The 26,963-nt window shown below is 37.6% G+C and overlaps 3 protein-coding genes across 6 annotated transcripts in view; 2 read left to right on the top strand and 1 right to left on the bottom strand.

Moving 5' to 3' along the window:
* Nucleotides 1-116: 116 nt before the first annotated feature.
* l(3)72Ab (U5 small nuclear ribonucleoprotein l(3)72Ab) lies at nt 117-9,171 on the bottom strand. The gene is made up of 6 exons (XM_069117970.1): nt 9,018-9,171; nt 8,709-8,872; nt 8,113-8,632; nt 7,790-8,036; nt 6,381-6,708; nt 117-6,287 (listed from the first exon to the last, which is right to left on the bottom strand). Exons 1-6 carry the CDS (start codon nt 9,060-9,062, stop codon nt 1,187-1,189), a joined length of 6,405 nt encoding a protein of 2,134 aa, XP_068974071.1. The 5' UTR covers nt 9,063-9,171; the 3' UTR covers nt 117-1,186.
* MsrA (methionine sulfoxide reductase A) overlaps nt 1,169-26,963 on the top strand; it is a 172,491-nt gene continuing 146,696 nt past the window's right edge. Inside the window, exon 1 of the mRNA XM_069118056.1 lies at nt 1,169-1,185. The gene's annotated coding sequence lies outside the window, so the exon portion shown is untranslated. The remainder of the gene's footprint in view (nt 1,186-26,963) is intronic.
* dpr12 (defective proboscis extension response 12) overlaps nt 10,343-26,963 on the top strand; it is a 111,114-nt gene continuing 94,493 nt past the window's right edge. For 2 of the 4 annotated variants that reach the window (XR_011173760.1, XM_069118044.1), the window contains exons 1-2: nt 10,343-10,449; nt 10,668-10,755. The gene's annotated coding sequence lies outside the window, so the exon portion shown is untranslated. Of the gene's footprint in view, nt 10,450-10,667; nt 10,756-21,708; nt 23,015-26,963 lie in introns of those variants that run through there. The other 2 variants (XM_069118045.1, XM_069118046.1) reach the window with 2 other exon arrangements.

Genomic DNA, 26,963 nt, shown 5'->3' with positions numbered 1-26,963 from the left:
TGTTTCTTAAGCGACTTGTAATAATTATTTATGCTATTTGTTTGTTTCAAACTAAATAAAATAATTGATTTTACATATAGGATCAGTGGATTAGAACGAGGGAAATTATGCTAGACTTAAGAAGATGACTAAAGATATATTTGCAGTATTTCTTACAATTATTTCAGTAAATCTAACAGACCTACACTCTCTAACAACTCTCACGCGACTTCTGATGAATTCTTTCATGGTTCAATCACTGTGTATTTTCGAGCGCATGAACAATTTTCTCGTAATAATCGTTTACGGCACAATGTTGTACTAGACGTAGTACATGTTCCAGTTTCAATATTTTGCATTATAATTTATTTTAATACAAAGTCAATATAAATGCGTTATTGATTACAAAAATATGAAAATACAGTCAAATTCTAGACGCACACCACATTCTTACTACTTTTTTTTTGATCCTCAAACATTAATCATCCACGCCATATTTACTCTTATAACTGGACTGCGGATCTTTATGCATTTATAGAAAATGTAAAGGTTCAAAAATGTACAGAATGAAATCATACATAAATTATTAAAAGTATGGTATCGTTATAACATTTAATGGTATAATCTTATCTTTCATGGTATCTATCGAAATATAAATTTACATAAACATCCAGAATCTACTTATATTAATAATGCTCAAAAAGCTAAAATTTTACTCCTTTGTTACTGTAACGTGAATTGCAATGGATTACTCCGCGCCAAATAAATCACTTTCTGTCAGGGATTAAAAAAAAATATATTGTAGTCTTCGTGAAATTAGTGAAGAGTAAAGTAGATGAAAACGGTGAATAAAATGATGACTTACCCCTTCCCACTTAATTTCACATAGACTAAATTATATTTCACATTGAAAAATATCTCTAATATCAATCTGAATGTGATCGAGTTAAGTAGAGCATCTCGTATATAAACAGGGGAAACACATGAAAATTTGTAATCAAATATAGAAGTACAATTTAAAAAATTATCAATCGAAACATATCGACATGTATATTTTTTATATTATGATATTCCTAACTATCCTCGAATATGATAATTTTAATTCACTGAGACACTGGTACTTCATTGAGATTATATTTATAAAAAAACCAGTTATTAATTATAATACATGTAATATTTAATAAACTTCTTTTTAATCTTTCTTTTCTTAATCTGATTCTGACCCTGAACTAACATCCGACTCATACTCTTCTACACTGATAGTAAATTTGTATTCCTGGTCACAGCCTAAATAAGCATCACTCATGAAATACAAAGTGTAAGAATGTTGACCAGGAGCAGGTGCCACAAAATCGAGTTTGACCTTCGCCTTTTGTTGTAGTGTCAACCTCTTAATTGATAACAAAGAATTAGTCTTCGGATCACCGATAACAACCCACCACCCTTCTTCGCGTTTTTGTGGGAAGAAGGGCGCTACAACTGGACCTGTCACTTCATCTTCTCTTTCAAGCTGTACAATTACGTTTACTGTACCACCACTGCGTAATTTATCTTTATCTTGAACTTCATAAGACATTTCTATGTTTGGATAACGATTACAAAATTTAGCAACATCTGCCATTTGAGTCTCAGATAATTGTAAAAGACGATTTCTATCATCATCTTCCAATTCCATTACATCAAATACCGTTTCTACTCCTTTATCCGTACAACGTTTGATAGTTTCAGGTGTAAAATGTGGTAATTGTTTGAGGTACGAATCCTTAGACCACATGGCTTGTGTAACCATCTGTGCTAGTTCCATAGCAGCCACAGCAGGAGCTAGCCAACCAGATGAACTAAGAACATCAACACAAGCTTGTATTAATCTTATAGCTTTGCTTAATACTAATTCTGTATCTTTTTGTAGTTCTGGACCAAGTAATATTCTGGATAAATGTGCTTGCAATAGAAGTTGTGCTTTCACATGAGGGTCAGCCATCCTTGTAGCTTGAGGTGCATGTGGAAGCCTTGTTGCCAAACTCCTTAACAAATTTTCTTCACGCTGCCTAACTGGAACATTTTCATATTCAGCAGCAGCTGAGATAATTTCCAGCAAACCTCTGATTTTGGTTTTATTATTTAAAGAAAGACTAAACAACTCAATTGTCGCATAATTAATATAATAATAAGCTGCAATCATGCCAAGATTCAAAGGCAAGGTGTCCATTTCATCTTCTACAGCGACACATTTTGCTTGCTCTAGGTCACTCAAAGTACTTTCAACCAATTCAGATAAATGATCTGATAAATGTCTATGTGTAACACCTTGTAACCCATAATAATTTGGGTTCTGTGTAAGTCGTCTATATAAGAAAGTCCATGTAAGATAATCAACTGCGTCTTGTTTATTTTCAATTGTTTTAGTCACAATTTCTGCATTGAAATGATCATGTAACCTATGATCTAAATGACTTTCTACAGGCAAAGGTTCGTTTAAGAATTTCTTAAAGAAGTCTTTCTTTGAACTCTGACAAAGAAGGACACATTTGGCATCGTCATCTTCTAACGGACGATTTGCACGTGCTACCATTTGTAAAACATCTGTAATTGGATAATCTTCGTATGCATGTGTCTTTCCATTGTAACATTGGGTATCCATAACAACAACAAGATGAGAGCTAATAGATAAACCCCAACAGAGGTCTCTCGTAGCAACTGCTATTTGAATAGCACCGCTATCGAAAAGTTGTTCAACCAGATGTCGATCATCCACAGACAGCCCTTCGTGAAGATAAGCAACACCTTGTGAGAGTGTCTCTTTCAATGTTTTATCTGTCATTCTATCTAAGAACGGTTTGATATCAGCTTCTTCTGCGTGGAAGAATCGAGAAGGTTGTCCTTCAGCTGCAGTGAATGTTAATAAATCTATGGCTGTTAATCTGGCTTGACGACGAGTAGGTACAAAAACAATGACTGGTTTATGAGATGCATGTCTAAGTATTGCATTATACACTGGTTTTGCCATAGCAGCTAATCTAGATGCATTGTGAGTAATATTTATCCCTTGTACATGCAACTCTAGAGGTACAGGCCTAACAGATGGATGGAAATTGAATGTTGCAGCAGCAGGTGCACCTAACCATTGAGCAGCATCTTTAGCATCAGCAAGTGAAGCTGACAATGCTATAATTCTGGTTGGTTTATCTAGCTGTGAAGAAATATATCGTGCCCTTGAACATGCAACCTCTAATACAGGCCCTTCTTCTCCGCCAATTAATTGAAGTTCATCAACAATGAAAAGTTGAATATTTTGTACATTTTTTCTTTGTTTCCATCTTCGTGATAATACATCCCATTTATCTGCAGTTGTAATTATGATCTGCCCTTTTGCAAGCAATTTTAAATCTGTTCCTGTTTCACCAGTCAGAAGAACTACCTTCCTACCTAGTTGTTGATTAAACTTTGATGACCAATCCACATAAACTAACTCTGCTAAAGCTTCTTTACTAACCATGTATACAGCTCTTCCTTCTGGATTTTGGGTAAGTAAACGTAATACAGCAAATTCTGCAATGGTTGTTTTACCTGAACCCGTAGGTGCTCCAACAAAGACATTATCATCTGAGTTATAAATAGCATTAAAAACTTGTGTTTGAATCGGATTAAATTGTGGAAATTTATCTGCATAAATGTTTTCGAACTTTGAATTACGTAACGCAGTAATTGGAAGCGGTTGTAAATCAAGTAATTCAGTTGGTGGTAAATTCTTTTCTGGCAAAATTAAATGTCGAAAACTGACAGGCAATTGAGTTTCCGCCCCAATCCATCTATCTGATACCACACGTAAAAAGTATTGTGGTGGTAAAGGTTCAAATACGGGAACAAAAAATTTGATCAAATGTTCGTCTGTTGCATATTTGGCCTTGAGTAAAAAATATTCATGGTGAAGTATCACTTCCGAATCTACATCTTCAACTAAAATCCAAAATGCTTCAGATGCTCCATGTATTTTTTCATCCCATTGAAAGTCTGGTGTAATAGTTAGTTCTACTCTTAAAGTAGAACGGGTAATCGGTTGAATGTGCGTCGATAGTTCTAGTTTTGGAAATTGATGAATATATTTATGAATAGTTTTACCTAGCTTTGGTACTCGAATCAATTCACCGATTTCATTCGGTCCTAAATCATACAATCTTTCCCAGGGAAAATTCTTCTTTTCTATCTTTTTTACAATTTCCTCTGGCATTTTTCTGAATTGCCTAAGAGGTGACATCGATTGCCACATTCTACGATCTATCATTTTACATAAGGATAGACATTTATCCCCTAGTTGTGCCCAACCACGAAATAAGACGATTTCAAAGATAGCTCTCATTAATCGCGATGCGGATTGAGTAACAAATACCATATCAGACATAAGAGCAAATCCTTCAAGTTTCAATTGAGAGATGTATGCTTGTAAAAGTACATTGACTTTCGCACTTGCTTCTTCTATACTTTCTTTTACTGGTATTGGTACTCTCTCCATCAATTTCTGTAATTCTAACTTCTCTTCTTCTCTAACGTTTATGTGTTTAAATTCACTAGATAATGAAAACACTCTAAATAATTCAATTTCACTTAGAGTACGTTTTAGTAATTGATTGTATATAGACATCGTGTCATGAGTACAATAATAATGCGACGCTATTCGACCTAGTTCAGTAGCTTGGAAATTTCCAGATTTTCGATCATATTTAATCAAACCACTGCGATCTAATGCTACTGCGGCAGAATGAATAAGATCTGCTCTGTGTAATTCAAGTAGTGGATCTTCTTTTAGTTTATCCTGGCTTATACTATATAAACTTGGACAACGAAGCATTCTAATGTATAAGTATGTGTATCCTAACCAAGTAACTGCATCTCTAATATTCTGTATAGTGCCTAATACTATTTCTGCATTTAACATATCTGACATTTTACTAATTAATTGTGATTCAATAGGTAACTGCTGATTTAGTAGGGATAAATAATATTGAAGTTCACTATGATTTGTAATAAGAATACCTTCACCTTTTGTATCATACTGTGGACGACCAGCTCTACCCAACATTTGCAACACGTCTAGAGCACCTAATTCAACCCATCTACCTTTCTCTGGATTATAGACTTGAGTTCCTTTTATGATAACTGTATGTGCTGGTAAGTTAACACCCCACGCTAAAGTTGCTGTGGATACTAGTACTTGTATATGTCTGTCAGCAAAAAGATCTTCAACTAATGTTCTGTCTACTCTTGTCATACCAGCATGATGAATAGCAAAACCATAAGGTAATAAATCTTTGAGTTCTTGATTTTTAACTTGTTCAGCTTCTGTTCGTAAAACTTCCATTGATGCAGATCCTTCTCTAAGAAACTGTCCTAATGTGTCTTTTTCCAAACACATATCTCTAATAGCACGTGCTGTTTTCCCAGTTTCTTTTCGTGAATGAACAAAAACTAGAACTTGATTCCTGCCAGCATGTTCCATTGTTTTCTCATATACAATTTCATTCATCACTTGAAAACGTTTCAATGCTTTCTTTTCTGTTACACCTATATATTGCTGTTCTAATGCAACAGGTCTAAAACTATTATCAAAATAAAATAATCCTGATTCTGGTTTTATACGTAAAAAGGCCGCGACGTCCTGATAATTTGGTAATGTTGCAGAGAGACCAATTAGTCTTACATCTTCCTGCGTTGTTTCAATATTCCTGATTGTTCTAGCCACTAATGCCTCCAAAACAGGACCTCTCTCATCATGTAGCAAATGAATTTCATCAATAATAATTAATCTAACCAATGAAGTAAAGGTCTTCTCTCCTCCTTTTCGCGTTATAATATCCCATTTTTCGGGAGTGCAAACAATAACTTGAGTTGCAGCTATCTGTTCCCTTGTTAATTGATGATCACCGGTTAATTCCGAAACGGTTAAATTATACGTGGATAACCTTTTACCAAAAGTTCCAACCATTTCTTGTACCAAAGAACGCATTGGTGCAACATAAATTATTTTGAATTCATCCGCGTTAATCGTACTATCTGCATTTATATGTTTTCCAATTTCACGCATCATACATAAAAGAGCAACATTAGTTTTACCAGCACCTGTTGGTGCACACAGTAGTAAATTCTCATCGCTTTCTAATGCAGCTTGATATAAACGACTCTGAATTCGGTTTAATGTCTTAAATCCTTCAAAAGCTGGTTGCACATATTTTGGCAATTGATCAACTGGGTAAAGTTTCTCGTTTTCTGCAAATGGTTTTGGTTTTAAAGCAGGAACATGAACTTCTTCATATCTAGAAAAGATAAAAGATAGATGATATAAAAAAAAGTAAATGATTAAAAATACAAAATTTTAAATAGGTTTCAAATAAATATAAATATCGTACCCTTTACGCTGCTTTCTGAAACTTCCATCAGGTAACTGACAACGTTTATTTGCCATAAAATGACTACCTTGTGCAAATATCAAGTCTTCTAGATCTATTAGATTTCTTGTACCCTGAACTTGCCCTCCAGGACCTCCAGTATCTTCGTTTTCTTCTCTCCGTTTACGTTGTGCCCTTGCTTCCATCGTTTCATCGGCATCATCATCACCTTTACCTGTATCTAATTGTCGCAAAATTTTTGCTAATACAGGATCATCATTCATCTTATTTCGAATTTTTTGACGTTCTGATTCGGACTGTGAGGATGCCAACATAGTGCAATAAGCAACTGCAATGAACAAAAATATTTAATTGCATTATATGTGTCGGGTACACATTGGAATTAGGATTAGGGGCGCGAAACGAATCGTCGTTTGGTTTACGCATTGTCGATAAGCAATAGAGAAGACATTGACTAGTGCAGATACGATTATTATGGAATTGGACAAGCAACCGTGGCAATTAGACACTCGAGAAACTAATGATAATGATCCTAGGTTCAATAACGAATCCGCGGTCGACGGGGTGATGGATGAACGTGCCCACAAAATCTAAGTCGGACTCTTTGTTAAAACGGTGAATACCCACCGAGCGTACAGACGCTAAGTGAGTCGCTAATACGATCTCGCGAGAGAATGACTTTTCGTCGCGACGATGCTGCAGAGGAAAACTATGATGGGGTGTGTCTAAGGACACGAGATCATCGGATTCGTCGAGGATAGTCCTCGTTCAGAAAGTAAGGGAAATTAACGTTGCTGCTAATTGGTCAATCTCCATATCGGTGGTTAGAAAAGATGCCAGCCGCCCTCGAAGGAAAGTTGCTAGTGGGAGACGCCGTTCGTTGAAAGAAATAGATCTCCCCTATCTTCCCGTAGTTGGGACAAAGACTGTTTATCTGTTTGAAGGACTTTAGGTAACTAGATCTTAGTGTTTATAACGGCCCTCGGGCTAGCTGATCACGTACTGTGGAGACACATCGACATCTGGCAATCATCTTACTCGAAGAATAGGGACTGCGTGTGGCCACGGGACAGAGACCGTTGGAATGTTTACTGTCGCGTGTCGCCAGAGATATTTCTTTTAAGGAGAGCTATAGAATTACTTCATACCTTTGTTAGGCAAAGCGTTCATCCCGTGACCGCGGCTACGTTCGGCGACTGGCTATCGCCTCGAGCCCAAGCTCATTATCACAAATTTTGAACAAATACAATCGGATCGAAAGACGACAATTGTTTAATTACGCCTATGATAGAATCTAGATTAAGGTGTTAAGGGATTTTCCCGGGGTTCCAAAGGGAGGACTCCGATGTCCTTTCATCTCCGACATATGTATTAACGAATCATTACATCTCTCTGTGAATTTTTCTTACTTGTATGCCTATATTTCTTGAGTTGTTTAATGAAGTCGAAACAATCATAACCCAGCAAAAGTACTAGTTGATTTTCACAGTCACGATCATCTCCAGCATCTTTTAAAACTGCTAATACTTCTGCAGCTCTTGCTTGTGAGACCATAGCATCATCATATATCCTACTTAATCTCCTTTGCAACCAATATGCATCTATATCCAAAGGATGTAATGGCTTTTCTTTCTTCATTTCTTCTGCACCACCCAACTAAAGAACAATACGATTATTTATTAACAAATAGTTTTTTAGGTTCATGGAAGTCAGTCTTGCTGAATATATTTACATTTTCTGCATGAATAGCCCTATCATCATTAGCTTCTTCACCTTCATCACCTTCATCATCATTTTCTCTAACTTCTCCATAAACATCTTCATCATCTTCTTCGCTGCTTTCTTCAAATTGCACATTAATTCCATATGTTTCATCAATATTTTCCTCATTTGTAGTAATTTTCTCGTCACTGCCAAAATCTGTTATCTTTTTTCCAAGGTTCACTAATAATGCAAATCTTTCTTCAGCTAATGGACCCAATAATAATTCTGTTTCTTTCTTCTTTTCTTTTTCCTTAAGCCGATCATTTTTTAAAACTGCTAATACTTCATCAGCAGCACCACAAAGAATATCTCTAGGTTGATCTCCTAAGGCTTCTTGAATAAAACTCAGTAATACTTCGTAGGTTTGACGTGTATCTTGAGTCTTAGGACGATAAACAATTCCAACCATCTCATCTACGCCTTCTGAAAGCAATGTTGCACCTTTCATCCGTGCAAAATCATATTGTGCTTCATCTCGTTTCTGACGCCTATTAAATATAAATATCTAATATAGAGAATAGTTCATTATGATAATGAATATGTTAAATAACTCATATTATTTACTTGACTTTTCGTTCCTCTGCCTTTCCTGGTTTAGTACGTTGTGCTCTATCACCCATTCGCGTTCCATCCAGTTTCCCAACAAGGGACATAACCTCACCAGTAGCTTCATCTCTACTACGTCTTTCTATTAATCGCACATCAGCTTGTAATACGAGATTAGAATTCTGAAACAAGCATACGGACATTTATTAATTGATAAAAATGTGTTTAATTTCTGATTACACTTAGAACTTAACCTCTTCGTAATGTAATCAAAGAATGCAAACATATCTAATCAAAATTAGACAGGTAATTAATAAATATACTAACAGCTTTATATTCGTACTGCAACTGTCTCGCTGCAGCGTCTGCCATAACTATCTTTTTTGCACTTAATTACTAAAAGATTGTAAATTACTCTTATTTTACACGCTCTTTTCAATAAACTCAAAACGGTTTTCACACAAAATTATAGGAGACTGAAAATATCGATACACCACCTAGTGACAGAAAATTAAACTACTGACAGTAGATCGAGTATCTGTATGATATGATCAACTGATTAACCATAGAGTTTATCCATTTTTCCCAAGAGGTAGCGCTTTCAGGGGACTAATTGTTCCCTTTGTTGCCCAACAAAAACATTCTTTCAATATTTTGTCCCTATTCTTTTATCATTTTTCTCTTTTCAAATTCTCTTTTTATATCTCATTTCCTCTTCTCTTTCTCCCTTTTTATGCCAACAGTACACGGTCAACCGAATGGGCTAACTATGCCCAGTGTAGCTTGACTTCGATGTTCTTATGAATATTCGGTAATTCTTCCGTAGGTAAGGCCGGTGGCAAATAAAACGAATTATATATTACCATGTGTATAGTTCCTGAAAAAGCGGCGGACCCTGCCACTTTCACATACCTATTGTAAGTATTCACTTTAACAATATTGTAAATTGTATAAAAAGTAAAAATAATATATACTATGATATATATTAATATACATATATCAACTCCAAAACAAATATGTGGTTCTTCATGTAAGTTAGCTAATTGATTATTTATAAATTACATACCAGTCATAGACTTATATGAGATTGTGGTTATATGATTACAAACGAGGTACAAACTAGACCTTATTTCAAAATTTTTATTTGCCGTATATTTTGGAGAAGACCTGAGATCTGTAACAATCTTATCATTTTCATGTCACATGCGATATTATCGAATTATTATAGTTGATTATTGTAATGACACAAACATTTCGTCTGTAGTAATTGTTCGAATTAAAGCTCAGAATTATCATTCCAATGAATTTGTTCAATTTGTATAATAATAAACACACAGGCACAAGTATCACAGAAATATAAAATTCTTCTATTTCACCGATAATAATACCTTATAATTCCATATTACTGTATATGTTCGACTACGTTTGTAAAAAAAGCAGAACTTTAAAAATTTCTTATGAATCATAATTATAAGTTACAATTTATGATTATCTGGTCCGAAACTGTCATAGCTCGTTAATTGAATTTTGAATTGCGCATCTACAATATTTCAATTTTGCGCGCCGTTTTGAGTAGAAGAGAAGACATCCGATGTCAGCCAATAGGAAAGCGGCAGGACGATGCTTGGCGCGAAATAATGTCATTCAGGTATCGGAAATCGTGGCGGTAGGATGTGTTACTTCGTTTGACGTGCGTGAGTTCTTGTTGCTCCGTTCTATTTCCATTACCATTCTGTTACCTTTTGCAGGCTACTATTAGGTTTGTTCAATTAATATGTTCTTATCTAATACTTTCTTAGATATTCCCATAATTATACTAAATAATTTGTCGAACTTTGTTTTTTTCTATACATGTAGTAATTTATGTTATAAGCTTTTGAGACGAAATTTAAACTTAGTTATTGTTTCATTTTAATATCATTGCTTCTGATTTTACATATATATTAATCTTAACTCTTTGGTTTTTTCGTATTCAAGTTGTTGACTGAGTGCTGAAACCATTTCGATGACTATGCTGTGAAAATTTGATAATATGTCCTTTACGGCTAAAAAGGCAGGTGTACTGGTACGTATACATTTATATTATCATTTAGTGAATTATATGTGATATATGTGTGATATATGTGTTATTTGTGGTTATACGCAGTTACAGTCAGTACGTATGTACAATTAAGATATATACAAGTTGTAAATTATAAATAAATCTATAATTTATTAAAACTACTAGAATGGAAATATGTAGATACGATTTTATTTTCGGATACATCAAATCATTTCCCTGTTTCAATCTACGTGTATTGTAAACTACAATTTTAAATTAAACAAAGTAAATTTTTAATATATTCTTATATTTAAACTTGTATATTTTAGTGCATTTCAAACACATATTCTTTGTAGTAAGATTGTCTGTCTGCACCTTTATGCATAACCTTTATTGTTTTTGAAACCGCGAGACATGTTTAGATGCGTCGAGGCTAAACGTTGCCTTTATATATTGTTATCCGACTATCCTTAGGCATGTTTATTTACTTCTTTTCTTCGATTTCTGGCAAACGATTTCTCGAATATTTACAAAACCCGACGTAGTCTCTTACTAGAAAATACATTTGAGTGCATGATTCTGACATTTGCGAATACACATATCCTTTAAATAATTTCTAATTTCATCTTTCATTCTATAAAAGGAAGTAATTTACCATTTGTAGATAACATCGCGTAGAATTGTGAACATCTCATGACTATTGGCGAGTGCCTTGTCTATGTCGTGACCTCGTCTGTAGATATGTATTACTAACGATCGATAATATAGAAAATATTAGTAAAGTATCTATATGAATTAGAAATTGTTTAACAACAGATGACAAATTCAGTAAATATCTATAATAACATCAACTGATAGTTAGAACAGAATTATTAACTAAGTGTTGCAAATTATATATTCATTTAATAAATTAAACAAATATACATATTATCGGAATATTAACAAAATCGATTATTATTTAACAGTACCATCAAAATTGTACAATTTGTTAAATATCGATCAAAATATAATTATATTACGGGCGAGGCATTTAATCAGTGGTTATATTCCATCATAACAAATACAAATGTATAAAAGGTATGTATTTCTTATACATTGTTAATTGCGTTAAATTACCATTTATCTAATGCAGTACGTATGTATATATAAAAGTCAAAGAAAATATTCTTAAGTGGTAAAGAAAGCTCCGATATAAACTAAATTAATGAGACGCGTTACTGAAATTAGGGCTTTTTTTAATTACGAAATTTAGTGAATAATAAAGCGAAGCTGGTTCGAATACTAGTGCAATAAAATCATCTCGTTATTCTGCCACATCGTTGCTATTCTCATTCGAACACGGGATTCGTCTATCATGACAGCATCCTGCGTGTCGAATTTATTGAAATTGTATATCGCGTGCGTCGCGCTATCCATTCTGCGCGTTCCAATACTGAATACGTTAATGCATCCCCTCTGACCCCATCGACAGCCACACGTAGCAGGCTGCGGATTCTATTTTATTAACATCATGGGTGGGGAATTTGAAATATTATATCGGGTTTCAATGCACGAGAATTACATATTAACCGTCATTAAGCTCCCGCGGATCGCGCGATCGCGTTTCCCTTACGAGACATTTCCGGCTCGCATGCATCCTGTGCGCGTAATAATGCGCGAATAATACAGTCTCGACAGTCTCGACGCGTCGTATGCATAAGTAACCGGCATTAAATTTCATCTTTCCTTAACGAATCCTGTGGCTCGTTTAAGAATCTTCGATACTGCCTGTGCAAGATCACACACAAGTTATTACAGAATTTCATTTCAAAGCGATCATCTATTATGCTGTGAATTTTAATAGACGTAATTTCAATGCTTCTTGCAAGATTACATGCAAGTTATTACAGAATTTTATTTGAAAATTACCATTTAGAATAGCCTGAATTGAGTATTCGTAACTTCGATACTTTCTACGCGGCTACATGCATGTTGTCGCGGAATTTCATTCGTAGATCATCATTTAGAACGGTGTTATGTGAACAGAATTTAAGTAATCATAATTTTGATACTTTCTGCATTACGAAAATACGCGAAAATAGATACACGCTATTTCTTTTGTTTTTCGGTCCGATATACTACGGAGACAAAGTGCTGGTCCGAAAGTGGATCAAACGAAACTTTGTTTATTTAATGCAACGTGCTATGCAGCAGTCGTGCTTCCACCTAAAAATCATCCACTGTTCAATTATAGTACTTCACTTTGGGGGTGTCGCCCGGCGATATCGACAAAGTTTCGCAGAAACAATGTTGCTCAACGTTAATGCTCCAGTCAACCGATGAATTTTTCATATACCACTTTCGTAAGTTCCTCGAGATCCATCATCGTATCGAATGATTCAGTTTCTACCCGATAATTTTTTAATGCTTCTCTATTTTTATTTACTTGACGAGTCCATTTTTAATCTTTTATCCAAGATATTTCTTTTGCGTCGTTTCGTTTATACATATATACCGTCTTTTGTTCTCATCGATTTAACGCGAAGCAAATATTTGCCCTTTTTTGCGGATTGATTTTCAATGTAGGAAAATGGCGAAGTCCGTGAAACCCATCCGAGAATTCAACGATGGACCACAAACATTGATCGTCCCACGTCACCCAACCTAATACAAATCCGTTGGAAACCTCGTGATCTCTTACCATATCGAGCGATTCAATTTCGATCTATCCGATAATTTCTAAATGTGACAAAATGGCAACGCCAACGAAACCGACTGGAACATTCGCCGAAGGACCTAAAATAGACCGTTTTCTCGTCACGTTTTATCGCTTGGCTGTATCAAATTTCGAGATACGAATGGTGATCGATGTACCCTGTCTGCGTATTAGTCTCTGTCGTTGTGTTGTGTACGGTTTTTTTTTTTCTTACGTTGCATGTTTCGTATCATCGGGAACAGTCAGCTCGACGGTCAGTGGTCAAAGTGCAGAAACGGCCATTGTGAAATTGATAAGACGACATTTTACGCGCAAACACGATATTACACACGTTTATTTATATCGCGATCGCGACGAGTTTGCGAATATTCTGAACGTGCAACCGCTTCAGGCGCTAGATACGCGCGTGTAGTAGCCTTTGTTTGGATAGAGCAACATTTTGTTATTCTCTCTTTTGTAGGATTTTGGTTTTTAGTCGGTATGACGTTCCGCTTGTTTATTACTTTTTAAAGAACCGTTGTTTTTAAGATACTGTGGGCAAAACGCGGGAAACGCAGCGTAAAGGAGGAGATAATGAAGAGCTACATCATTATGAAAGAAATCGTGTAACGTTGAGTGATAACGGACTCGTAATTATGTTAACGTCGTTAATTCTTCATGGAAACATGGGATATTGCGAAGTATATATATTACAATTAAATTCTTCTCTCCGAGTTTCATCCCGAAAGTCTGGCGAATATCTTTCATCCGAGAGGAACAGAAAGTAGAACTTAATTCAGCCTTTTCGAGTCTTTCGCGCGCGATTAATCATCCCTTTCGATCGTATCGCGATTCACCATTTATTCTATATATCATAAAGACGGGATCGACTAAACGGTGAAAATGGTATCGACTATTTTTATCGGAAAAATTCGAAAATAACGCGCAATATCTCGCAAAGCTAAAACCCAAACGATAGGAAGTAAAGCAGGATAACTTGCTAAAACTATTAAAACGAAAGCCAGAATACATTTAACTATATCGGTGTACATATCGAGTTAGTGAGAAATCAGTGTTGATTTTATGGATATAGAGATGAATTATATATTGCAATATTTGGCCAATTAATATTCATCGTTTTGGAAATTTCTCTATATCGCATTTATGAGAAGAATTCAATTTTAATTCGAACAATGTCCCTTTTAAATTCATTAACGTAATTGCTCTTGCAATTATTATCTTGCTCGTCATCTATGTAACTATTAAAGCTACTCGATCTACGCGAACTTCGACTTTCGAGTTTCGTTGAAACGGGAATCCGGTGTTCTATAATCGTGGAATACCAATCTGATAAACAGTTCTTATCATAAAATATCAAAATGAAATTTTTTTTGTAAGTGTATAAATAAATGTCTAATTAGTTAATACCAAAAGTAGAACACTGTATTTATATTTTTTATGGAAAGTAAATCAATTATTTATTTTTTCCATTTCGTCTTAATCTTTTGTCCGTTACTGCATATAGGAGATAACAGTCACTCGAAACTGTTTATTTCAGCACCGTCAAAGATTCGGAACGTTACTTTTCCATCGTCTTCAAATAAACAGCGTAAAAGTGAAATTTGTTACGTAGATAGCATCTGTTTCAAAGATTTATCAGTTATTTGTAAAGAACTTGTATCTTTGTATTTAACGACTATTCATCCTCCTAACTACGATAATATATTCAAATATCCTGCTTTAGTCCTGGAGTAGCATCTTGCGCTTTCTTACGTAAAAATGCTCGCTCTTCGCCAAGCCAATACACGCGAATTCACGAATTGTTCCCGAAACGGTTGAAATCGCGAAATAATTTGCGGCCGATCCTTGCGGCCAGCCGGAAATTCCGGTGCTTACGGTCACGTCTGGCATACATAAGTACTGTTCTGAAACTGATTTGATTCACTTTACACTTAACAAATTAACAGCGTTGATTCACTGCTTTGTGGGAGGCTTCCAACATGGGATTTGCAGATACTAGGTTACGCAAGCTCAGCATAGGGTTACGTGTCTCTCCTCCCGTCTTCACTCTGCCGCACTCTCTCTCTCTCTCTCTCTCTCTCTCTCTCTCTCTTTCTCTGTCTCGTTCTCTAACCGTTCGCTCTCCCTGTCTCGCGCGTTGCCTCTCTTATTCTATTCATAAGTATGCGCGAATTAATTACGAGACCCTCTCATTTGCGTCAGTTATTATGAACTTCACCGTAAGACCATTACTGAATTACAGCTAGAGCGTGGAGTGGACTGCATGCGGCTCGATGCTCGCGCACCTCGCGCGAGACAAAATCGAAAATGCATCTGTAAACAGTGGGGTCAGACTCGCTCATTTTTTACCAGTAGCCTCTTCTTCTTCCTGTTTTCTACCTCTTTGCCCCTTTTCTTTTTTTTCTTTTTCTCTCTCTTTCTCTCTCTCTTCGTTTTCTTCTCACTACGTGCGTTCAACCACTCGATGTTAATGTATGCGAAAAGTCTGAGAGCGATCGATCGATCGTTTCGCTCTATCTGCGTTCGACGTGCCTTTCCACGAGACAGCATCTTCCTTTCCTAGAGCGTGTTTACGACGAGACGCGTCTCGATCGTTAGATTTTACTGGAATGAGCGAGATCCATGGATAGGAGTGAGAACTCTGAATGGGAGTAAGGAAGATTCGTTCCTTTGGGGTTGGAATAGGCAGGCGATGTGGCTGTTTATGCAGCATGTTACGGAACTATTAGGGTAATTCGAAAGAGGGTGATCCCGATCGGTCGAACGCAGTCTCACCATCTCTCGATACAACGGATATTGTCGCAGAGTAGTTATATCGATGTTCGCATGTTAGGTAACCAACAATGATTCATTGAATGATAACGTTTTTTCTTTAAAAAGTATCATTTTAGAGTTGAAGAGTATTATTTAAGTTAGTTAATAGTTTTACAAAAATCCCTCTAACATTTTTAAGTCTTCTTCGATGCATTTTAATTTTTTTTCAACAAAATATTCATCGTGTTACGGAATTGCTACGATTGCATCTGTAATTATATCGTAGAAGGATTATGTCCAATTAAATCACGTAATTATATGGACATCACGACGGAAGTTCTTTTATAAAACCGGTTACTCCTCATTTGATAATAAATCAACGCATACGTCGTGAATCTAACTTCCGACTACTAGGATGCGTTATTATCTGAAAAGTCGAGAAGTTTAAACGTCGTTTTTATTATTTTACGTTTTACGAATTTACTCTGTCTAATTTTTCGCCTACAATCATCCCCCATGCAATTATTACATAACTATTTCGATAACACAAGCATCGCAGGAAAAATACCGAAACGAAGTTGAAACGACAGCTAATTATCGTGCCTCTTTCCTATTTTTTCTTCCATAACTCGGACATTCGGTGGTTTAGCTGGTTCGCGGTTCAGGTTGACCGTACGTTTTGAAATCATTTGCAATCAAAAGCGAACACGGACCAGTGACGGCGTCGGTTCGTTAATGCAGACGCGTTTTCGCCGATTTACTGACACATTCCGCCAGTGGTGGCGGATTGTACCCTGACCTGATTCTACTTTCGAATCTATCTTTAAATCTCTCGACTGCGCGTACCACGCTCGGGGGATGTTCGCGTATCTGGCCCGTGCTAACGAACCCCCGGCAAGAAGACAGCTATATCACCCGGTTCATCCAATTTCCTTCTCCCTACGCTTTTCTCTTCCTCTCTTTTCCTCTCCTTCTCTGTTACAAGAGGTTTAAATAGTTCGAATGTGAAGAAATTTAAAAGACATTCAAGTTTTCTGGAATCGCGTATCGCGACTTGCTTGTTCGTTAGATTTCGCGCCTCGACGAACTCGAGGTTTCACGATTTTTCCACCATTCGTTGATGTGGAATGGACTGATGAACACGCGTACGGAACATCGAATTCGACTACAGCTATGCAAAAATTGATTTCGGCCTCGGACATAAAAGTGGCGTCCTCTGTTCCCCTCCTCTTCTCTTCTTCGTGCTTCCTTCTTTATTTTTTGTTTATTTTTTTTAATCGTTATTCCGTCTCGCCAAAATACATACAAAAAATGGCATTTCATTTGCCAGGAAATAAATTCCCCAATTTTCGAGTGTATTTCAATTTTCAAGGAGGTTGCGAACACGTGTACGCGTTATTCGTTCGATCAATGTATTCCATTATAATGCGAACAAAAGGATCGTCGCGCGTCGAGGTAAATTGAAACACCGTCGCGGGCATGTCGCCTTTCCATTTCAATCTCATCTTTCGACGTTCCTTTAATTGCTACTTACAATTAGTTGTCGAAACCGCGACAGCCATGGATGACCAACTTTCCATCTGCTAGACGAAATAAAATCTTTTAAGCTGATAAATGTAGAGGTACGTATCTTGTATCTATGATCGGTGGCAATGTACGTAATCGAGTCATTCGCAACTGTGAAACAAGTTTGTCCATGGCGAACAAAGTTTTCGTATATTTCGCAGAAAATACTCGGTTCCGAGGAATTAAATAACATAATGAAAAATATTAAACCTTTGTGTTTCTAGCCTCGTTAAACGTTTTATCGTATCTATTAGATTGTCCGAAAAGTTTCTTTCGTTTCATAAGGTGATAATAGATGAACTACAATTTCTGTTTTATATCATTTTATTGAATTAGGTGTGATCCATTTCGTTCTATTTCTATTATTATATTCGTGCGTAATTCAATGAACTAGTATAAAATAAAAAACATTGTGCGACTATTATTTCCTTATAAAACGAAAGAAACATTTTGGACAACCTAATACTTCTTATTTAATAGGTTTAAAGGCCCTTCGTAATGTCACTAAATTTATGCATCTTCGAAGCTAATGGAAACATTCCACCTTGATCAAGTTTTGATACATAATAATCGATTTTACTTGCTGCAAGTAAATTGGAACGTAGAACGGCGAAAGGTTAAGAGAAGAATATGAAACTGTTTACGATGTGGCAGTGAAACAAATTGAATGAGTTGTAAAAAGTAGGTATCTTATGTTACATCTTTCGCGCGTAGAATAACACGGGAAATCAATTTATGCGGAAGAAAATCGTAAGGTTCCATTGAAAAAGATAACTTACACATTGTAACCGTATTAGCGTATCTGTGAAAAAGAAGTTACAAAGCAGGATGACTTTTTCGTACTTCGATTAAGACAGTTATAATTCATTTACTACAATTATTCTACATATTTCTATAAATTAAATTAAGGTACGACTTGTTCTTTCAGGATCAAATGTCAGTTGTAATAATAACATTCTCCAAATCCGTATAAATTTGCTAGAAGAGTGACGTGACGAAGGAACATAACTTTGTTGGAAAATCGATTTGATATAGACAGTTCGAAGTAGAAACTTATTAACTATTCAGTCATTTGGTAATGAAAAGTTTTTGTTCCCTTTCCAATTTTACTGATAGTCTTTGCTTTGAAATTCTCTGAAATGGAATATTGTTTACTATTAAACAAGAAAAAATGCTACTACGATTTAAATACTATAATTTTATATAGTATAAATAATTAACTGCCATCCTCGTAAATAAACTCGCTTTGAGAGTTGATATTTATTTATAGATATTTCAAAATTGTTGATTTTCGAGATGTCTCGTTAATTTATCACCGGTGATACTGTGTCTGTAATTCTAATTACTGTACACGTTAATAACTGTTATCCCACAACGGTATTAAATCGATCGATCGTTGGTGGCTCTGATTTCGAAGAAAAGCGACTGATAACGACACCAGGAACACCGTCAACGTCAGAAAACGATTGTTCGGTGTACTAGAATCTCAAAGAAAATTGTAAGAAATAATTGTGTCAGTCGGTTGAACGAATTATCGATAAGTTCCGGTATACGTACCGAAGAAACCGTTTTAAGAGAGAGAGAGAGAGAGAGAGAGAGAGAGAGAGAGAGAGAGAGGGTACATAATTCTCTTCCGATGGTTCTAATCATTTACCCGGCATCCTTTTCTTTCCATCGTTCGTTCCGTTCAACGATGTAGTAGTACTTAACCCTGTCCCTTCATCTGCTCTTTTCAATTTTGAAATTTCCATCCTATACAACCTACGTACGGAACTTACGCTTCTCGAGTACGAAGCTCTCGTTAGAGAGATCGACGAATGGATCAGAGCTTTGAAATGGAACGGAATTATGAACTGATCGTAGATCTTCCTCGTCCCTATTATTTATTCAGTATTGGTACATATCTGTACGCTGCTTGGACTTGAATATTTTATAGAAAGCATTGGCCGTGTCGGCGCTTCTCGTGGTATGATACGAAGGCTGGATGCGCGTTGACGATCGAACGAATCGTAAAATCGATGAGAAACGAGCGTGAAGGTATCGAGGAAAGACCTTTTTTACCGGATTGGCGAAACCACCAGATCAGGCTTGGCCAAGTCGAGAAAGGGAAGCACCGTTGGCGTGGTTTGTTACGCTGCTATTTTCTTCACTTCTCTTCTCTTCTCTTCTCTTCTCTCCTTCGTCTATACCCGTCGGGATCGACCGTCTTAATTAACGAACGATTTTTGCGGAGGTCAGCCGAGTGAAAAGGATACCGTCGAGACTTCGGAATCGGACATTATATTATACGAAATCGATGGATTCGTTCCATCAAAGAACCCGAGGCTTTTCTGACTCCTGTTTAATTTTATAGCTTGGCCATTCATCGTCTTCTCATCCCCCCCCCTTTCTCTACTTTTGAATAAGGAACACGACGGTCAGGCGAATTCGTTTCACTTGCAATTAACTTGAAAAACTTCCGGTGCATGGCAAACGCATTCATGAGCACCGATTAAAACGTTACGCTAGCTGGTTTAATAAGAACAAATTTGAACTTGGAAGTCCGGCACGAAATCTCATAATACTTGAATTACATACGCTTTCCTGATTTTTCTTCCCTTCTTTTCCTTTTATCTGGAGACGCGTACGAAATAACTAAGGTACTAACATTTTCATGAAGCGAAGCCCTGATTTCCATCGGAAAATGAACGCTCGAGGTTTTATACGCGATTAAAACTACCCTCGAGACGCGGATTCTTTAAACCGGTGCACGCTATTCCTTGGTCCGCCTGGTATCTCGTTTCATCCATCATCATTATCCATCATCTCGCTTTCTCCTAGTTAGGACGTCAAACATCGAGGCCGAAACTTCTGGCCGTTTCCCCTACCATGATCCAGATTCCGGCTCGAAAAGATTTTCAATCGTAACCGACATTCCATCATCCTCAAACGCATCACGACCAACGGTCTGCAGGTGTGGACACCGGCTACGAGTAAAACGGTTGCTTCTCTCCTCCAACCTCATTGTTCCATTCTCTCTCCCCCTCCCTTGGTATAGCCACCCTTTTTCTCCCTACTCCTGTAGGTTCGTCGTCATGTACTTCTCATTCTGTTCACCGAGTGGCCCCCTCTTCTCCTCTCTTTCTCACATCGAAAGTGGACACATGCTTGGCCCTAGTCACCGTCCCTACGAATTCCAGGGATCAATGCGTCGGTGCACCAAAACGCCTGCGCCACCCCCTTGAACCCCACCACACCCACACAACCGCTTAGCCGAGCAGCAGCAGCACCAGCAGCAGCAAGCACCAGCACCAGCAGCACCACCATCAGCACCAGCACCAGCACCAGCAGCGCAGCAGCGACAACGGTGGTGACGAAGACGGTGGAGACGGCGGTGGCAGCGGCGGCGGCGGCGGCGGCGATAGTAGTGGTGGTGGTTGCTGGTGGTAGTGGTAGCGGCGTCGGCGGCGGTGGTCGTGGTGGTGGTGGCAGTAGTGGCGGCGGCACGAATAACTTGTACCAATACAACATCCACCGTTGGTGGAATACGAATATACGTAAAAGTACATAGACCCCAGGACTTTGACGGTGTCTGTCGTAGTACTGCTGGTGTGTATAAGACGGACTCTCCTCTCTGACCTGGTGTCGCACGTCTGTGTTCCATCCCTTGGTCATGTGAATTTCCACGAAGCGGGAAGAGTGGAAATTCTCTTTCTCTCTCTCTCTCTCTTACTCTCTCTCTCTCTCTCTCTCTTTCCCCCTATTCCACGACAGAGTAGACCAACCAAGAGAACTTTCTACCTTCTCCAGCGTTTCACCCCTACTATCAAACAACCCCTATAGTCCCTCCACTCTTCTTCTACACGGAGGATATATCCAACGTCCCTTTTCTCCCTCTTCGAGCGGTCTCTCCTACAACGGCGAGAGGGCGCTCCCCTCTCTTTCGACGTGCGCGGTACCCGAGCCTCGGAAATTCTGAAAGCGGTTCGCGCCTGTGCAACTCGCGCGGGGGTGGTAAGGGACCGAAAATCGAGGTGAAAGGAAACTCCGCGGATCCGGCCTAAGGGTCTCTCCTAGGGCTGGTGCGTATTCGGTTCTGAGTAGAATTTTTCGACGTGCGTCGTTGAATAACGACGTGTGCTCGCCTGATTAAAAGAAACACCTGCGTTCGTTCGTCATCGACGAGGAGGGACGGATCATAAAATAGCAAAGTACGAACGCGTCGCGTTGCCGCGTCTCTGGCCCCGTTACTTGATTCGCGAGTACGCGTAAACACGCACACAGGTACGCGCTTAGTCGCGTTCGTTGTGGGCAAATCGGTGTGTGACCACAGTGACACATCACGATACATTCGGATTTACATATCTCATCCGTGGCTCTTTCGGTTCTTCCTCCGTTTCTCGCGACCCTATCGTGTGTGTGTGCTTGACCCGAGGACATCGTCGCGCGAGAGATAAGCCCTTCTCACGACGGTGAACAACGAACAACGAACCCAGGGACGAACGAGTGGAGAAACAGAGAGAGAGAGATAAAAAGAGAACATTTACACGAGACCTCTGATACCCCAACGACGACTACGGCGGTGGAATCGTTCGATCGCTGTGGTGGTGGTTTCTTCCTCGCGTGACACACTTTTGTCGTCAGAGAAGAGAAGCTCTTCTTCTTTGCCAGATTTAACGCGAATCAGAGAACACTAAGGTCGAGACTTGTTCGTCGACGTATATCCGTCAGTAAGTGCGAGAATTCCATCGTAAAATCCTCTCAGTGATAGTTTGCTTCTTCTGTGTATCGTGAATGTGGAGCTGTGAATCAGTGATCGTTTGGAAGAAAGGAAAAGTTTTTTCTTGGTGTTTTTGACTGAGAGAAAGGAACCGTTGTTGTTTCCTTCTTTCTTTTTTGTCTCATTCTCGTTGCTCGCTTCGGATAAATTACGTCACGAGAAGAGGCAACATTTGATCGTGATCGAGTGACTCGAGTAAAAACCGTGATTGTTGAGTGGTTACGCCGTGCCATTTGCGAACTCGCCAGGATTTTCCATTAAAGACCAGTGTGGATCGTAAGTCCCGAATACGGGGGTATCATGTATCCCCGATTGCAGCCCTCCTTTGAGGGTTAAATTCTCGCCGATTTCAACGTCTCGGCTTCGCCGTCTCGACTTGATCCTGCGCTACCGTGTAATTGTGTACTCTGGAACTAGACCGAACTACGTCTTCTTAAGGACTACCCGATTTCGGCGCAAAGAGCTGGTCCCACTGAGGACTAACCGTGTACCACATCCCCGCGCTGAAAGTGAGTCTCACCGCTTTGATGCTAACCTTTCGTGTGTTCCACCCTCTCGTCCAGTTGCTAGCTGAGTTTGCATCGTGTAGCTTTAAGACGCCTCATACACCGTTGAATACCTCTGGATTTCTTTAGACCATCTTATGCATTCCGTTTTGTAATTCCGCTGCATGATGAGCCGATCGACAAGAGGGTCCGTTACTTACGGTCTAACAAAGCGTACCATTTAATGACGTCGAAACTCGATAATCCGCGGCCGTGGATTTATTAAAATTTAATGAACCTCGTCGCGTATCGAGATACCGTATAGATGTTCCTTTTTTCTTCTTCCTTTTTTTCTTGCTATTTCTTGTTTCCTCTTTTCTTCTTCTTTCTTTTTTTTTTTTTTTTTTGTAAGTTCTCCCTCGAGTCAGCAACGAGATAACGGAACGCAGTTAATGGCATTTTAGAGTAAGACGAAGGAAATCCAATTTATCCGTCACTTTGTCGCGACTAAAATCCCGAAGGAAGTTCAACCGTGTCGACTGGTTTACAACGAATTCGATCAACAAAGCGAAACCTTATTTCGTGCGAGCCTCGTATGTTGACGGATGATAATGCGTTTATCTTGCACGCTTTTAACGCGTGTATAGTTCTCGTACGGCTTTTGCAATCACACCGCCTTTTTTCCTTCTACTTAATTATCCGGAAATGTTCCGATTGAGATCGTAAACTTCGAGGTTTTATCCGTCGACGCTGTGAAACTTTTATTCGTAACAGAAGTACGATAGCCGTGTTATTACCATCCAGTAAGAAAGGGTTTTCTACTACTTCTTCCTTTCTTGAAAGATTTAGATAAAAAGTCGGAATTGTAAAAACTTCTTTCTAAAATTGGAGTTTAGTGTCGCATCAACTACAGGTTATTAAAGAACTTACTGTAGGAAAATACCATGTATTATTAACCATGTACGAAATATTAATATTATGTTAATATTAAATTTCATCGAGTAACTTTGTTTCCCGAAATAGAGTTTTGTTGGCTTCCAAATCCTACAGAACAGATGTCTTACTTTTCTTTTTCACCGACTGTTTTTCACCGACACGCTAGTAGGAAATTGTGAAAAACACAGAAAAGTGTATTACGAAGCTGGAACGTTTTACCGGCTATGTTTTAATATCCGATCCGCAAAAATCGCGCACTAGACAGAAACGTTGATCGTAGTTGATTACAGTATCGCAAGAGAGCGGGTAGTTTAATAATTCTGCAAAATTAACACGAGCAACGGTGAACCCTATGACGCTGTGTTTCCAGGATAATATTTAGCGGGGATCGTTGGAAATTTTTCAAGGGAAATACTCAACGAAAAGATCGTTGGTTGAAATCGCATGCAAATTCCTCCGCCGCTAATGAACTTTCTCCTGCTCTGCAACATATTCATTTCACACGCGCTAATTACACATAATTTTCTAAATGCAAATGCCCGCGAAAATCGTCGAATATATGCATTTGTGATTCAACTTGCGCTCACAGACAGACGCGTGTTCATTCAATTTTGTCGTCCCTTGACTTTCGTCTTCGGGGTTGTTCAACAATTCGTTATTTATGCAAATCACCGTGGACCTTCGGCAGACTCGGCTAGGGGGAAGGAGAAAGAATTTCTCGAAGGCACAAAGGGATCGAGAAAATTGACGTACTGCCTCGGAAGATCCTTTTGCCTCGCAAAGTACAATCATGTATTCCATTTTCTAATTCGATATTCTTCGTCTTTTGTTACGTGGAAATCAAGTTTCTCGATGTTATCCTGAAACCGGTAACGCGTTCATCCTCATAAGCGGAAAATGTCGACCAAACGCGAGGGTCACTGCTTTGAAAGCGCCAATTTGAACATCATAGGATAGAAGATACGATAAGTTCGCTTTAATTGATTTTTGGATGTTGAAATCGCTTGGCGACTGAAAAAGAGAACTTTAATACGACGTGGACGAAAAAAAGAATAAATTATTAGGTTCAAAGACGTAAAGTACAGTTTAAAGACAGGTGATGCATATCCATGAAGTTTCGTGGAAATTGAGAGACATCAGTGAATATTTATGCATTTATGAAGAAGTTAAGTGTGCAAATGTCTACGGTATGTACATAATATGCAAAAAAAAAAAAAAGGAAAATATCAAATATTCAAAATAAAGCACCAACTATCGTAAAATATAAAGAGCGAAATCTCTGCTTAGATGCCATCTTTTTAGCGATGTTCATAAAAAATTTTGCATTTGCATAAAAAGACACACTTAATTCGAAATTGAAGTAAAAACGCAATTTCGTTGAGACGGGATTCGTCGAAAGCGTATTAAGTTTTTAAATTGAACCTTTATAAAAAAACGAAACATCTGACTGACATTTTTTAATATTATCATGTTTCCAAAGTTAGCGAACGCTTGACGGAAACGTAAAAGTTCAAGAATATTTCTTGGAAATTGAAACACATTGTAAGATATTATTGATGAATCATGCCGTGCATAATTGATCTCGTTCGCGTTATTCTGTGCTAACTATAATCTGATGTAAGTAGAATAACATTTCGCAGACGAACAGAATCTGATTTTGCTCGTCAAATGGTGGCAATTCTAGCACGAATGACATAAAATTTTGATGTGTCCCTGTAATCATATTTAACTAATGCTTAGTATGCCATGCAGGTAATATAATTACTTCGTATAATTACTACAATTAATATAATTACTTCGATACTCATCTTTATACATTATGAACATAATACAATAATATGGTAAAAGTACATTCACTGACACATAATCAATATTCGTTTCTTAAATCCAAAAATGTATTTAAATGCGTTCAATATAAAAGTGGTTACTTATCTGGGTCAACTAATTTAGTTTCACACTTAATCCTATAATCTAGCGTTATTTCAAAAAAGAGAGAACTATTTAGCACGTCTGTATTGTTTTTATACATTGTGTGTGACACGACAAATATTTCTGTTTTAAATGCTTTCCCGAAGAACATCGCCATTGCGATACTTAAGTAAACCATAGTATTTGACACAATCGTCCGGCAAATATCATGCTTCACTACTACAAAAGGTATGATCGTAACTTCGCACGTAGAAGTTTGCAGATCACCAATCTGAACGAGCTCACAGTTGAATTTTTAGTGACCTTCATACATTTATGATAATAAAGCACGATATTTTCAAGAGATCGTATAAATGTAAAGTACATTTAACGTTACTGCGGATAAATTGCCTTTGTACGTCTACGAGTACAAATTTTTCAATAGCTATTGTCTTAAAATATTTATGTGACATTGATTTATAAAAATTAACGAGTAAGTAATCACCTTTTATTGTTTCTGCCTTTTAACGTGCATTATTAAAATTTAATTATGCGGACACACCGAATTGAATATTTTTACATCTATTGAAGTACTTTTCGGTATAAAAGCTCGATTTTGTGCGTTCAAATGATTTTATAATTCAAATCATATTCATGTATCTAATTATACAGAGTTTTTAAAAGGTTATTTATTTGAATGTAAAAAAGTAAAACTACAAAAAGCAATTAACGCTTTTTGAAAATAATATTATTCGAAAATTCTTTATCGCTATATTTTAAAGCACGTGAAAAGTTGTACGATTCTCAGTTAAACTTTTGTTCGATATCTTGTATCGTTTCGTAAATATTTACGATGATTTGAGAATATTGTCATCGTAATTTCTTTGAAAGCGTGTTCCCATCCCTAAGGCTGTCTGTTCGCCAAGACAAAGAATAGTTTCGTTATTAGCGTCACTCAAACTACATTTCTACAATTTCCTCCATTTAAACAATACTTAAGTGTTAGATGGAATGTGACACTAGGTTTTCACGGAACGAAGTTGACTCAGGCACTTTTCTCGTGTTATAACCGCGTGAAAGCAACGTTATATTTACACGAAGCATCCCTCGAAACGGCCACAAGAAGCGC

Source organism: Bombus flavifrons, chromosome 8, assembly GCF_040668555.2.
Source record: "Bombus flavifrons isolate JBK064 chromosome 8, iyBomFlav1_principal, whole genome shotgun sequence".
NCBI classification, from domain to species: Eukaryota; Metazoa; Arthropoda; class Insecta; order Hymenoptera; family Apidae; genus Bombus; species Bombus flavifrons.
This window is presented reverse-complemented; position numbering and strand designations above follow the sequence as displayed.